At 57.0% G+C, this 15,208-nt stretch overlaps 1 protein-coding gene across 1 annotated transcript in view; it reads right to left on the bottom strand.

Annotated features, from left to right (window-relative positions):
- Positions 1–1,329: 1,329 nt before the first annotated feature.
- The window catches only part of AFAP1 (actin filament associated protein 1), a 134,437-nt gene continuing 120,558 nt past the window's right edge, over positions 1,330–15,208 (bottom strand). The window contains exons 15-19 of the mRNA XM_080797616.1: positions 13,903–14,017; positions 10,695–10,859; positions 8,933–9,123; positions 6,804–6,965; positions 1,330–5,491 (exon numbers count right to left, since the gene is read on the bottom strand). Of these exons, the coding sequence (XP_080653742.1) occupies positions 5,465–5,491; positions 6,804–6,965; positions 8,933–9,123; positions 10,695–10,859; positions 13,903–14,017 (660 nt within the window). The 3' untranslated portion in view covers positions 1,330–5,464. The remainder of the gene's footprint in view (positions 5,492–6,803; positions 6,966–8,932; positions 9,124–10,694; positions 10,860–13,902; positions 14,018–15,208) is intronic.

Here is a 15,208-nt window from a genome sequence, read left to right as displayed (position 1 = left end):
GCAGAAGTTGGGGCCCAGAAGACTCTGTCCCTGGTTTTGCACCTCCAAGTGCACAGGGTGCGCTGAGAACCCCTTCTTCTAAGACGGATGAGAGGGCCCCCCTCCTGCCTCCCACTGGAACCAAAAGGGGCCCTTCACCATCCGTGATGTGCCCAGGTCCATCCCACACCACAGGGAGACAGAATTTGGGTTGTGGGGTCCCACGGGGCTGTCTGGCCCTAGAGCCTGGAAGGTAGGTCTGGGGGGACACTCAGTCCCCCACAGATCCCTGGCCCCGGGATCAGACCTGGCCTTTCCCCCTCATTGACCAGGGTGTCCTGCAGACTCCGGTCCAGCGGGCCCACACCGGTCTCTCCACCTGTGCGGCCCTTGCCAAGGGCCACTCCTCTGTGTGTTCTGCCAGATGCAGGCCAGCCCAGTTCCTTGGGCTGGGCCAAGGAGAGCTCTGGGGGAAGAGCCAGCCACGTGGGGTGGGGTGGGGGTGCTCGGTTGGCTCAGACTGGGTGTGTGCACCTGCAGGTGGCCTTTCTGCCTTTCTGGCCCTCCCTGCCCCCCAACCCGGGCAAGTGTGGCCGCATGGACCTGCCACAACGTCATTGTGACTCATTCTGGTCCCAGCCGGCAGGGGGCTTCCCCAAACCAGAGATCAGGCCATCCCACCCACACGGGGAGGCTTGGACCCTCCAATCTGACTCCAGCCACTTGTCTAGACTCACCTTCCACCTCCCCCTGCCCCCGGCTGCCAGTGTCCCGGCCTCACGTGGCTGCTGGCTACGTCCCTGGTCCTCCCCCTCCACCCCCTGCTCCTCCTGTTGCCCCCAAGGCAACATCTTTCCTTTGCCCAGCTCCCTGCTGAACTCCTGCTCAATCACCATGACCTAGCTCCAGGACCCCCCTCCTACACGCCCCACCCACCCATCCAGAGGGCGGCTGCATCTTCCCAGGAGTGGGAGGGGGGCGCACGGATGTCTGCACGCAGACCTACGTCCCCAGGAGGCACTGAACTGGCTGTTTGTGAGAAGGATCTCCTAAGAGGCAGGTACCATCTGATTCACTCCTTTCTCCAGCACCTGGCCCGGAGCTTGGCCCTCAGTGGGGGCACAAAGGTTTCTACATTGAATATTCTGATCCGTGGACTAAAAACCACTGGAAAGCACAGTAGCTGAAGCTCTTCAGGGAAAGAACATCCTTGCTCATAGAAACAAGGCAGAGCCCCCACCCTCTCCCTCACCTGCTCCTTCTTACTCTCCCCCCAACAGGTGTCCATCAACCCTGTGCCTCCATCCAGCGGATGGTGAGGCCGGCGGAAGCAAGACACGGAGGCCAGCTGGAAGCATAAAGCTTTATTGATAACACACCAACGAGGCACGCCGGAGGGCGCCAGTCCGTGGGCTACACTCCTTCAAACAGTAGAAAAATCCGTTAGTAAAGCAGAAAATTCAGGGGGAGGGGACTACAACATGGAGCAGACAGCCTGAAAACTGGTATTTCCGTTGGAAGTTTCCTTTGATAAAAGTCCTTGATGAATTAAATACATTGAGAAACACAGTGAAAACATATTTACAGTCCTTTGAAACGGGCACCGCCAACATATTTAATTAAAAAAAATCTTTGCTGTTTCTTGCTGGTTTCGTTCAAAGAGAATTTTAAATACGACTTTAGTGTTTAAAAAATACAGTAAGGAAATAATTACAATCTTCATATGAAAACATTTTACAACTTAGAGCCATGGTCAGTGAATGCTAAATATCCATGATTTAAAAGTTGGTGTTAGAATTTAAAGTCACTATTTCCTTTCTCGTTAGAAAATCAAATAGAAAGATTATCTTATTAAAAACACCTTTGGTCCCTAAGAATTGCGATCTGATGATCCCACGTTGGAAACGCCTTCCGACACCCAGTGATGCTTGCCAGCGGGGGGAGGGAGGCAGCCAGCGCTGTTCCCTCCCTGTTCCCAGCACTGATCCCCGCACTGTTCCCCGAAGAGGGGCCAGATAATGTTTGGGCGCCCCTGTAGCCCTGGCCTCACGGGAGACGAGCTTCCTGCAGGGGGCGCTGGCGGGAGAGGCTGTGCCCGCCAAGGGACACAAGGTAAAGTTCACCTTCAGGTATTCACAGTGCGGACCCAGCCCGTTATGGGGATGGTGAAGAGCCAGCAGTGACAACAGGAACAAAATAAGGAATCACTCTCTTTAACATGACGCCACAGATATGAAAAATTTCCCGTTAAAAATTTATTTTAGAAAAAGACAAAATGAGGAAGGCAACAGTTTAACATCTGAGAAAGCCAGGTGGGCGGGGGGTGGGGGGTGGGGTGGTGGAGATGACAGCCTTCCCCTGGGAGAGGCCGCCTTGAAGGGGCCCGTGGGCTGGCTGCAGGGGTCTTTTCTGGCACCAGAGGCCCCGCTCTGGGCACCCACCTCGCTGCCCACCCTCGGGAGGTCCCGTCGCACAGCTGGGCCAGTGAACGAGGGCACCCACCGCCTGCTATGAGGCTGTGTCCCTTTGCAGCCCCCAGACTCACACCTGTCCCCGTGCAAACCTGCACACGCGTTCCCAGTTGTTGCCACCGTGAAAATGGGGCTGGGTCTCCTTTCTGGGGGCAACCCTCACGGCCGAAAGCATACACTGACTTTGCAGAAGGTGGCACATCTCCAACCTGAGTGGCTTGGGGTTTCTGGATCTCGGACAGTTGAAGGGAACGAGAACGACAGTGAGGTTTGGCAACACGGAGGTGCGCGAACGGGGGACAGGACGGCTTTATACCACGGCTATGCACGGTCACCCAGAGAAGACTCCAGAAAGGTCCACGCCCATCTGGACCCTTCCCCAGACCCGTACTGGGTACCAGGCAGTGGAACCATCCTGAAGCCCGGCGAGGGCGGGGCTGACTGCTCTGACTCCCACAGAGGGACTTGCCCCCTCCCCCACTGACTCCAAAGAGGGGAAAAGTAACCGCTCCCACCTATCCCACGCCACAGGTGACACAGTGCACCCACAACCACCGTTTTGTTTCTGTGCAAAAGGTCAGTGAGTTATAAACACACAAAACTCAAGGGGATTTGAAGGTTGAAGATACCTGACCAAAACAGAGCTGGAGGCCGAGCCCCAAGGCTGACGGTGGGGCTGTGGGGGGTGGGGGCAGGGAGCCGCTGTGATCCCCAGAGGTGGCCCCATGGGCACAGCTGCCACGCTCCTCCACTTTGGGTCAGGATTCTGTCACGGTCTGGGCAGCGCTCGGTGAACAGGTGACACCTCGAAGGGAATGGGACTTCTCCTGGAGAGGCAAGCCTCCCGTGGCCAGCCTGCCCCGTGCCTCATCTGGTGGCCGCCGGCCAGGGGCTCGGGGAGGGCCCTAATGACCTCACCACCTGAATCCTGACAAGACGTCTCATGTGTGTCTAATATGTACAGATATAAATTAAAAACTCTATTTATTGAACATATACAAATAAATAACTTATTTGGAAGCAAATCCTTTCGCCTTTCTGATTAAAGACACCGGGGGGAACACACAACACAGCAGGAGCCCACGGGGGCGGCCGCGGCCTAGGCCTCTGTGTGACCCGCTGCCAATGGCTCCGAGGAACCAGCAGGATCCGTCTAAGCTTGCCATCCTCTTTACAGGGCTGATGGTGAGGAAAGGGAGTGTGAAACCTGGGTTCTGCAGACACGGAATGCACACGCCAGAGTCTGAGCCCAGGGTCCAAATCCTGGCTCCCACTCCGACGGGCCGTGTCCTTGGGCAAACCCAGGGGGTGGGGTCCCTGTGCTGCTTAGGGTCTCCCTGGCAGGGGCATGGGCAGCTCACGCTTTTTCCTCCTGACGGTCGGAACCTGTCAGTTGCTTGGGCTGAGTTGGCTGACAAGCAGGGAGGCCCAAGAGCCTTACTTTGAGAAACCTTCTTTGACTGGAAGGCAGCAAAAATCTACAGGGGATAAAACCTTTTCGTTTTACAGAAAATCAGCTTTGTAGAGTGCAGGGCGGCCCAGCTTCCCATGCAGACAAAGAGGACAGGGTTCCTTCCGACAGCGCTGGGAAGATGGACCCGGAGGCTTTGGGGGACATCCTCCCTCGATTTCTTGGGGGTGCTCAGGCAGGAGGGGGCCTGCATCTCCACTGGGCTCTGCTGCAGCCCCCCGCTCCCTGTTGGAAACTGTCTCCTGCCCGGGAGGCCGCTCACTTGCTCTCCAGCCAAAATCTCATGGGGCCATGAGGGCCCTATGCTCGCCTGACTCCATGCAGAAGGAAGGACTGCGTGAGTGTGGCCAAGCCCGGGAGGGACTCTGGAGGCGTGCCGGGGGCATAGGGGAAAACATGGGAGACCGTTTCTTGCCTTCTATCCCTAAGGTTGGTATGAAAGCTTCTAGATGCGAGGCTTGCTCTCAGCAGAAAGCGCCCACATGTACTCCTGAATCCATCTGTAGAGGAACCCCAGTGTGACTGACTCTGCCTGTCCCTGGAACTGAGGATCCCTGAGAGGGTCTCTCTGGAGGCCCAGCAGAGTTGGGTGGGTCTCAGAAAGGCCACACGGGTGCAGAGACCTGGCCTTGGCCCTCAGGCCTGGGAGCCACCCAGGAGCACCGCGCTCTGGGCCTGGGTTTGCAGGGGAGGGGGCAGGGGCCCGGGGAGGGACTGGAAGCTGTCGTTCTACTCGGGATGCCACGGTTCTATGGCCCAGTGACTTCCAGAACCTGTTTCCCTCTTGGGGAAATGGAAATCCCACCACTATCTGGGGAGGCTGCCCGGGGTTCTGCGGGTCTCCTGCAGGCTCTGAGGGGCACATGGGGACGGAGGGCGGGGACACACATCAGTGAAGCAGCAGAGATGCTCCGCCACCTTTCGAAAGCAGTACAAATAATTAATAAAATAGGCTACAGAACCTCTGAAAAACCCTTAGAGCTAAGTGCAACACACGATAAAAAGAGACATTTTTAAAAAGTTTTAAAAGAATGGCAGCTTTTCGCATCGTGGCGACAAAAGCATTTGTCCAGAGAAGAGACAGTTAAAAGATAACAGACGCTTCACAGCACGGGTTTCCCACGCACCCGCCTCAAGTGACATGGGGGACGGGACGGGCACGTGGGGAGGGGATGCCGAGACACAAGGAGGACGCGGCGCCGCTCCCCCGTGAGGGGCCTCTGCAGAGACACCTGCAGTCCGAGTGCGAGGGACCCAGGGAGAGCACTCACTGAGCTCAGTCAAAAGACGCAGCTTCCCATCGGCCCCGGGACTCCTCTACCTCCCTTTCTGCTCTTCAACAGAGAGAGGTGGGAACCCCGGTGTCACAGGTGAATTTCTTTACAGGGACAAGTACAGTAGGAGAGGACACGCGGGCGGGTCTGGGCGCTGGCGGCGTGGGGGCTCGGCCACTGGCCCTGTGGCATCCGGCGCGGTGGCCACGCAGGCGGGGCTTCCTGCGGCAGCGGGACAGCACCTGCGAGCGGGGCGTCCAGCCGTCCCTCTACGTCCCATTCTTCAGCTCCCATTCCTGGTGTGGCGAGAGGAAGGGTACGGGTCAAAGCAGCAAGGTGCCAGGAGACAGGCCTGTGGCCGTGGATGGTGCGGAAACCCGTTTGGTGGCTGCTCAAGAGTTCGGGAATCACTGTTGAGCCGGGAGTTAGATCAAGGAGGGGAGTGTTGTCCCGGGGCCCAGAGGCCAAGCCACACCCCTGACCCTGGCTGCAAGTCCCTTGTCACTGTTCTCAGGAGTCCCTCCCTGAAGCTGTGCGCATGGTTGCTGGCCCCATGAGCAGGGACGCCTTGGTCCCTCCAGGTGTGTCGCTGGGTTCGGCGTCACCACGCACTGACCCACCGAGACCCCATGTTTATCCTGGGGAAGTGGCAGGAGCTGCAGTCCCCAAGCCGGTGACTGCTGAGCACCTGCGGGACACATGGCTCACGCATGGGCTGCAGCAGTGCCCTCGCAGGTCTGACCTGACAGTCAAGAGACCACATAAACCAGACCCTTTCCTGCACTTGTCATCTGCAAATGGTCAGGGGGGTGGCCCCGGACAGTTCCCTCCTGAGACCCCTGCCTCCACAGCCCCCCCCGCCCTCCGCACCTGCAGGGACAGGCACAGACCCAAAACACTCCATGCCTGCTGAGAAAGGGAACAGAAACCTGTGGCAGCTCTTCCTTCCCCAGACTTGGCGGGACCCACAGCTTTGGACACTTGCCTGGGAGGGCACGAGGTCACAGACGCGTCTGCAGCCATGGCTGCCAGGGCTACCCTGAGAGCAAGCCCCGGGGGGTACCACCTGCGTTCCTCCATGCCACAGGCAACCTCTCTGAAAGCCGTGGACTTCTAGCCAGTTTGGCCCAGGTCCTGACGTGGCCCTGGGACCAATGCCACGATAGCAATGCAAGGCCTGGAGGCCACGGAGGGAGGCCGGCTGCCTTCACACCCACCAGAGCAAATTCAGTTCCTCCACTGAACTAATGTAATTCTTCCAGGCATGGTTTTTCTGAATGACATACTTGTAGTGACCACCGTCAAGAACTGTTTGCTTTGATAACCTACAAATGGTCTTTAAGTTTTCTGAGAACTCTAAGTTCAGCATCCAAGATTCTCAGGGCCAGTCCCATGTGGGGACTGGAGACCACAATAGGCCCCGGGGTGGGGGCTCACTGTATGCCCCCAACATGAGGTTCTGGGCTTTTCACTTTTGAAAAGGAGGCCCCCTGTGGAGACTCGGGAGACAGTGAGGACACGATGTCTCCCCCCACCCCCCCCACATCCCTCTCAGGGCGGCAGGCACGCCTCAGGGCAGGTGTCCCCACTGCAGGAGGGCGAGCTCACCTTTGCCTTCCGCAACACGTGTCCCCGGCAGGGGGAGCTGCCTGCCGGCTGGCTCTTCCTCAACACAGCCGCGCTGTTCACCGGCACGGGGCCCTCGGCGTCGCTGGTCTCACAGCTGGACATGGGCGAGCTCTCCAGAGTACGATGCCTAAAAACTGGAGACTGTCCATGCAGACAGAAGACCCCACATGAGGCGTGGTCACCAGGCCCGCTGTATGTCCCAGCGCTCAGGAAAGCGTGCTGGCAGTGAGTGGGGTCTGCCTGGAGGAGCCCCTGGACCACACTCCCCCTGCCCCCGTCACTGCTGTGCAGCATATGACCCAAGAGGAAGCCGCCAGGCCCCCCGGTCTGGGTGGGGAGGTGCAGACAGACTCATCCTGAGCCTTCGGAAGGACAAGTTGGCTATTTGGGCCAAAAGAGAAGACCTGACAAGAAGGGCCAAGATTGGGACCCCTGGGGGAAATACGGAGCACCACTGGAAAGAGGGGACCCCCGACGGGTGATGGGGCTCACCCTAGAGAGAGGGGACCCCCGGGGGGGTGTAGGGTCATGCATCAAGAAAGTAGCCAGTGTGGAGAGATACCTGGAATTTGGAGGCAGGGGTGAGGTGGGGGATTTGTAGTTTGGAGGCAACCGAAAGGGAAAGCAGGTTCAATGAGTGGTGGAGAGAGCAGGTGAATAGGACATCGTGGAACAGACATCTGTTTCCAAAAGCTTAATTTGGAACGGGAGGGGCAAAAGGTAGGAGGGGAGCCGCAGGAGGATGGGGTGGGGCCAGAGCCCAGGGAATGGGTAAGGGCTCTGAAGGAAGGGAGTGGGGAGGAGAACCTGGGACGTGGCAGAAGAGACCCCAAGGTGGGTAGGCAGCCACCCCTACAGGCGGCCAGAGTCCATGGGGTCCACAAGCCCGTGTGCCTCCAGCAGGACCCCCCCTTCCAGTTACAGCTGCCTTCACTGTGCCCGGTCCTATTCAAGCAGGACGCTGAGACACTGAGGGCGAGGGTGGTGCCCGCCCTTGAATGCCAGCTCCCGGGATACCCACCCTCCCTGCACCTTGATCTCCCAGTGGGACTCCTCCCTTGCCAGAACACAGGCTCCACGGGGGCCCCTGTACCTGGGACAGTGGCCAGCACCCCGCAGGTGCATGGCCTGGGTATGTCTTCCTAATTCATTGAATGAATGAATGAGCTAACTGCCACATGATGAGCCCACACCATCCGGCCAGGTGCTGTGCCCTGAGCTGTCCCAGATGCAGCCATGCCATCCCCATTTTGCAGATGACCAAGTGAGGCCTCGAGAAGGGAGGTGACCCCAAGCCCTCTGAGCCCCGAGCCTGCTTTCCTACACACTGCAGCTAGAGGAAGTGGTACGCAGCAGGGGGTTCTGGGGTCCTGGTGTCTGGTTCTTGTTGCTAGAACCCGCTCTGCCAGGCAAGTGCCAACTCTATAACGTTGAGGGGTGGCCAGTGGAGAGGGATGAGGGGCTGTTGTTTCAGAGACGGACAGGCTTAATGCAGTGGTGGGATTTCAGGGAGGTGGGGATGGAGAGCTGGGGCCCCTGGAGACAGAGCCCGCATCCGGGGCTGCCTGGCTGGCCTCGAGTGCTTGGGCGGCTTCACATCACTACTCTGGGCCTCTGCTTCCTGGTTTGTAAGATAGAAGCGGTGACCTGTGACTCCCCAGGCCCCAGGGACCCAACGGCACTGTCACGAGAAAAGGACAGCAGTAAATTCTCAGTGACTGTTGGTCCAACGAGAGCGAAGGTTAAGTCACTGAAGGGGATCATGCGTATTGGAAAGTGATTTCCATTCGTTCTGTGAGATTGGAGGGGGACGCTGTGTTTCCTGCCCATGTTTCCCAGCACCCAGCAGGACCCCCGGGCCGCGAGGCACGCCTCAATCTACCCGGCTACATGGGATTAACATCTTTAGCTGATGAACTGGAATCGAATTAGGACATGGTTCCAAAGGGATCAGAGACCATGCCTTTGATCAGTGGCCCAGAGGAGGGAGGGGAAGGGGGCTCGAGTGCCCACCATCCTCCCGCAGAGAGAAGCACTGGGCACACGGCCCAGAACACGTCTAAGGCCGACCCGAGGCTGTGTGTCCACTGGGAGGGCGCAGACTTTACCTGCGGGCTCGATGTCCCCGACCTGGGCTCAATGGCCAGCCCCAGGGTGACCCCGCCGGCCAGGGCCTTCTTCAGGCTCTCCGTGACCTCCGTGAGCTCCAACTCCAGGTTGACGCGCTCGGCCTCCTTCTGCTTACATTCCTCCTCCAGCCGCCTCAGCTTGTCCTCCAGAACCACCTGGGTCTTTCTGCCTGAAACCCCACAGATGCATGGCTGCTGTAGCCACTGGCGAGAGGCTCCGTGGACGGAGGCCACACGTAACCCCGCACAGGACCCCGCGGAACTCTCCAGCTCGAGCAGCCCCGACCTGGGCCCTTTCTACAAAACAAGTCCAGCTGTGCTTTCACAGAGCCGAGGCCCTTCCTAACCACTCTGCTCTCCTGCAGCTGGGAGACCCAACCTGGAAGCCGGAGCCCTCGAGTCTGAGAGCCCAGACAGAACTCTAGGCCCGAGCCACGGTGTGCTCACCTGAACACACGGGCTCCAACGGACGGCCTGCAGGGGCGCCTTGGACTTGGAAAGTCTGGCTATTTTCCCCGTTCTGCTGGTTCTGCCTGTTCTTCCCGAGTCCTCTCTCTTGCCCGGGGGGGGCGACTACAATAAAGCTTTGCCCCTCGAGGCTCCACGCACACTAACTGAATTGCTTTTGTTGAAATGTGTGTCAGTGACACAAGGAGACAGGTCACATATCCACTGCACGTGCAGGATAATGGGTGCCAGCGGGTCTCCTGACTTCTGTGCGCAGCCCCGGCCTCTAATGCTCACGGCGTGGGAGCTGGTCTAACCTCTCTGCGTCTTCCCTATCCTGCAGGCTTGGGATAGCAGAAGCAAGAAATCCTCCTTCTGTCTTGTTGAAGCTCCTCCCAGGGTCTCTGACTCGGCATTCGGTCCCCCCACAGGCGGCCGGATGTCACATCCCCCGTCCCTCCTAGGGGTTATCTCCCACCTGCTCAGCCTGTACCCGACCCTCCAGACTCGAAACTCCAAAAGCACTTCCTGTCATAAGGGTCACTGAGGCACAAAGTCCGGAAGTGCCGACGGACTGTTCAGGCACAGGTGCACCAATGCCTCCTTCCGGATCCCTTGCGCCCCTGAGGCCTGCCTCGCCCAAGCCTGAAGAGTGGGTCTTGCCCAGGATAAGAGCCAGTCTCAGGCTGAGGTGACTACGTTAAACAGGTCCATCCCCAGAACCGGGAACCTCATTCCCAGCTCCTGCTGGAGACGCCCATCTGGGCCCGACTCCACTCTCCAACAGCTGCTGTTACTCTGACTTGCCCTTTGAGAGTGTCTCTGCTAACCTGGCCTATCGTCCTGCTCCCTTCCAAGAATTCAGACACACTGTCCCTTCTCGGGCATGGTGGGCCCCTTCTGTCCCTAGAGACCTCTTACTGGGTTCCTGAATCTTACCTGTCCCTGTGGACTGTCCTCTTGCCAACAACCACCATCCCCCCACCCCCCCACCAGCTGCTTCATCAGACACATGACATGAAACTCCTGAGCATCTCTGTGGCCAGCACCTGAGGCTACGACAGCCCCCAGCACCACCGGCCTCCTCCAGCCTGTCCCAAGGTCCCCTTCCCCCTGACCCCATTGCCGCAGCACTGGCCCCAGGCTTACCCACGAGGCTTCCAAATGACAGGCAGCACCACACGGGGAGGTGCGGTCTTCCTAAGGTGAGAGCCCGTGGGCAGAATGGGAGGAAGAGGAGGCGCTATGCAGGGAGGTGCCCAGGCCGCCCAGAACCGTGCCCCTTGCCCCGTACCAGCGTTCACTTCGATGGCAGCCCGCAGGTCCCTCCTCTCTTTCCGGAGCTGGGCCAGCCGGTTCCGCAGGGTCTCCTTCCGCTTCAGCAGCTCCTCCTCTTTGCTCTGCAACCGCTTGGCATCAGCTTCGACCCGGTTCTTGCCGTATTTGTACTGGTCAGCATCTTAGGGGGAGAAAAGGCAGCAAAAGAAAACTAGGGGTTTTTTTGTTTTTGTTTTTTTTGTTTTTTTTTTTAAGAAAACTAGGTTTAACCACCTAACAGGGTGAATCATAAAGCCTGTTTAAAATCGGCCAACGCAGGGAAAGAAACTCTCATCCGGTTATATCGCTAGTTCGGTAAGAAAAAGAACGAGGCCAGTTTGGACGGAGCAGAACGGGGAGTAGTTCCCATTTCCCGGCGCAGGCAAGAATGGGAGGAGACGTAAGGCTGGGATGAGCACCCCACCATCAGCATCGAGGGTCACCTCTTGGGTTTGCGTACTTCTGTTATTTTCCAGAATGTTTCCATAAGACGGCCACCCCTGAGCCCAGTGCCTGCGCTGTCTGGCTCTGGCCGACTGGATGGCAGCTCTGTCCCCGGGGCCTCGGTTGGTGCCCGGCCTGGAGCAAGCACGCGGGCATCTGCTGAGTGAGCGAATGAGGAACGGAGAGCTGGGGAGTCCACGCAGAGCAGCGTCTGGGCCTGACCGGCTGGGTTAGAGCCCCGCAGCGAGGCCCCTCGCCTCTCTGTGCCTCAGTTCCCCCATCTGTGAAGTGGCCACTCTCAGGGCCATTTTGAGGGTCCACTTAATATTTACGAAGTACTTGGGACAAGCACAAGATGGGCAGGATGCCAGGGCTCATTAAATAAAAGGAGTGATGGGGCGCCTGGGTGGCTCCGTGGGTTGAGCCTCTGCCTTCGGCTCAGGTCATGATCCCAGGGTCCCGGGATCGAGCCCCGGGTGGGGCTCTCTGCTCAGCAGGGAGCCTGCTTCCTCCTCTCTCTCTGCCTGCCTTTCTGACTACTTGTGATCTCTGTCAGATAAATAAAAATAAAATCTTAAAAAAAAAAAATAAAAGGAGTGAGTGAAGGAGGTGGAAACCAGTCTTCGGGAAACCCTTCTGAGAGTTGGCCAGTGTCACCCTAGTACTTAATGTCACCTTAAAATCCCCACCCCAACCTCTTCTCCTCTAATCACACTGGCTTTTGATAAGTATTAAGCTAGAAGGACCCTCTCTGGAAAAAGCCCGTGAGGCGAGGACGATGTCACAGGCGTGATTTAGGGTCACCGATTTCTGCCCTTCTGCTTGCCTCCCACACCTGATTCCCCCCCGGGGGGCCTCCTGTGCATCACCACCCCCCAGGCTTCACACCCCACAGCACACCCCACCACAATGTTGTTGTTGGCCTGCGTGTCTGCAGCCCCACAGGACATGCAGCGACTTCTGGGCAGGAGCATGGGGTGAGAGTCCCCAGCGGAGGCAGGGGCCAGGGAGGCGGCCATGACCCTGGGCCACAGTGTATCTCCCGGAGCCTCAGCTCTAAAGTAGGAGTGGGGTGTAACCAGCCACATCTTTGTTCCCCATGCCGGAAAGCCTGTCCGGTCTACAGTGCAACTGGCTGAATTCAGCAAAAACACAGAACGCAATTATTTTTCTCTTTTGTCACCATTAGATGTCACCAAAGTTAATAAAGAGTCCCTACAGAAGGTCTCGTAGGGAGACCGGAAATGCAACGAGCACAGGCACGGGGAGGAAAGCTGTTGAGAGGAGATCCCATGAGGGTCGGGTTCCACGTTGCAGAATTTCGGGGGCCAGCTACCCCCTCCCCAAGTGCACAGCACGGAAACTTTAAATGACTATAAAGAGACCCAACTGCGTCAGGGAAACAAGACTGGCCAGAAAGATAAGGTCAAAATAAGCACAATAAAACTGGCTCCTGAGCTGTGTGCTTGAAATGCAGATGTGAGGACGAGGGGAAGTGTAGACAGGCGGACGGACAGGCTACACGTTCCCTCAGGGCAGAAGTCCGAGGCTTGTCCGCATACATGGCGAAGGAAGAGGCCGGCCTCCCCATCCCCATGTGCTCTCAAACTCTGAACGCCCATCACGGGGCCCAGAGGGTCAGTAAGTCAGGGAGGGGTGCCTGCCTGCAGCCAGGTGGCCTCGTCTTCATGGACATGGACGCTGGTCTCCTGGCCACACGGAGCCAGATTCTGAAAGTGTAGACACTACTTACTTCCCAAGCGATCCTCTCAAACCCATCACTGGCATCTGACTCCCATCCTCCCTGCAAGCCCCTTAGGAGCTTGAGACCCTTTTGACAGCCTGCAGCTCGGCCTCTCCTGCGAGCCCCAAGCAGCTCGATGCCCATGGCCCAGCTGACCGTGTGGCCCCGGCGGCAAGGATGCCTCACTCGGGTAAGCACTCCCGGCTGGCCAAAGGGATGGGCGCCCACCCCCCAGGGCTGAAGCAAACCCACAGTGTTGTCACTACCACGAATCCTTCTGTGGGAGTCCCTCACTTGTATCTGCTGCTTCTTGGCTCAGCCCCCACCCCCCAGATTTGGAGCATGACGCCTGCTCGTCCCTCTGGTTCTGTCACGTGCCAGCTGTGAGGTGCAGTGGGAGCCCCTTTGGTGTCTCAGAGAGGATTTCTGCCTCACATGGTGGGGCAGGGGATGACACCTACCTGAGGACAAGGCTGGGAGAAGGGAGACTGTTCCTATGAGCTCGCAAACCACAAGGCGAAGTGGGAACATGCGTCCCTTAGTGACCCCTACAGGGCTGTGGTGCCTGGAGGCCCGTGCGGCATATGGATTCCTTCAGTCCCAGAAACCACGGCGGCCACTGGTCTACACCTCCCACATAGGGACCTGAGCTTAGAGTGTCTACATGGCTTGACCGAAGTCACTACGTCACTTGTAGATCAGGTGCTCATGCCAAGGTCTCCTGACCTGAATCCCCAGACCCCTTGCACCTATGACCACCTCCTCCTGAAACGATGAAACCCCTTTACACAACGGTCATAAGAGCTGGGTGAGAAACAGCACCGTCCTGCAATCTGGCAAGGAGGGAGGGTGACGATGAAGACAGTCCCCTGTCTCCAGCTGACCCCCACACCTGGCGTCTCTACCTGTGCAGGTGAGGAGGAAAGATGGCTCTTATGGCTCCACCTCTGTAAACCACACCTGAAACTTGCACTGAGAAGCTGAACCTTGAACTTACTTGAAGATGTTCGCTTCACACCGGCTACAGAATCCGCCTTTTTTTGCTGGTTGCTCGGGATCTTCCCTTTTCCCATAACTCCATTGGAGGCCACTGGGGGCTTTTTACCCTTCAACTGTTGAAATAAACAGTAAGAAAATTTAAAAACAAACCATAAAACAAAAAAAAAAAAACCGAAAAAACAACTTTTCTTCTTTTTCAGTAAGTTGTCTCAGTCCCTGAATCTTGCATTTAACCCACCACACACAGGAAACAAGAAAGGAGTAGAAAACCTGTCTGGCTTCCAGATACTGAGCTGCTGTGGTTTTCCTGCGCTGGCCGAGGGGTCTGGAACTGAGGTCCAAGGCAGGTGAGGGACTCGGACTTGCCCAGTGGGATGCAATAAAAGTCATAGATTTCTATGGGATCATGAATGCTCATCAAGAAACTGGACGGGCAGTTGGTATCCAAGAGCATTTGGTTGTGATTAGTGAAAGCTTGGGTTTCTAAACATGGATGGCTTTTCTTTCCAAAGGATGCTCTTTAGGGGAGCGGCTTGGCTGAGCTCCAGATTTCAGCCTGAGTGGCTATGCTGTTGGCTAATGTCCCCATGGGACAGAAAACCACCTTCTGCTTCACTGACAGGTCAGAGGGTGGAGGCAAGGGGAGAACACGGAACCAGTATGAACGGGGTCTGAAGTAGCCACAGGTTCTTAAGACCCAACCAATGGCACTTTCGCCCTTTTGCTACAGGCTGACAAATGCCATGGGTCCCCCAGCTGTGTCATCGATCGGGCTTGGTCGCAGGTGCTGACGGGTGCTGCTGCCGTGGGACTCACTTTGGGAAGAATGTCTTCCCTTCAGATTCTGGCTCTAGGATTTGGGACACACTGGAGCAAGTCGTTAAAGTTTTCTGAGCTTCCATTTGCTCATTAAAAAAAATAAATAAATAAAGATACTGAATCCTGTCCACAGCATTCCTGAAAAGGGGCAGAGGACACACCAGACAGGGGTACAACCTGTGGCACGCTGGGGGTGCTTGGTAATTGGAAGGTGTCTCCATTAACCAATAGGTGCCCTATGAGAACGACCAAAGGAGCACAGGAAAATGAAAGGTGCTATAATTCCACTTACAAATGTGTTCCCACTGAAAATAGTAAAGATGAATCAACACAACACACAGAAACAATGTATCAGACCATTCCAAACTAATCTGGGGACAATGCAAGCACGAGGTGTCATACTCCGTCCCACGATTTCTACCTAACAGAAGCAAGTATGGAGATAGATGCATATTCAGTGAGTGAATCTTGGTTAAAAATCAGAA

The sequence above is a fragment of the Martes martes genome (assembly GCF_963455335.1).
Source record: "Martes martes genome assembly, chromosome: 2".
NCBI classification, from domain to species: Eukaryota; Metazoa; Chordata; class Mammalia; order Carnivora; family Mustelidae; genus Martes; species Martes martes.
This window is presented reverse-complemented; position numbering and strand designations above follow the sequence as displayed.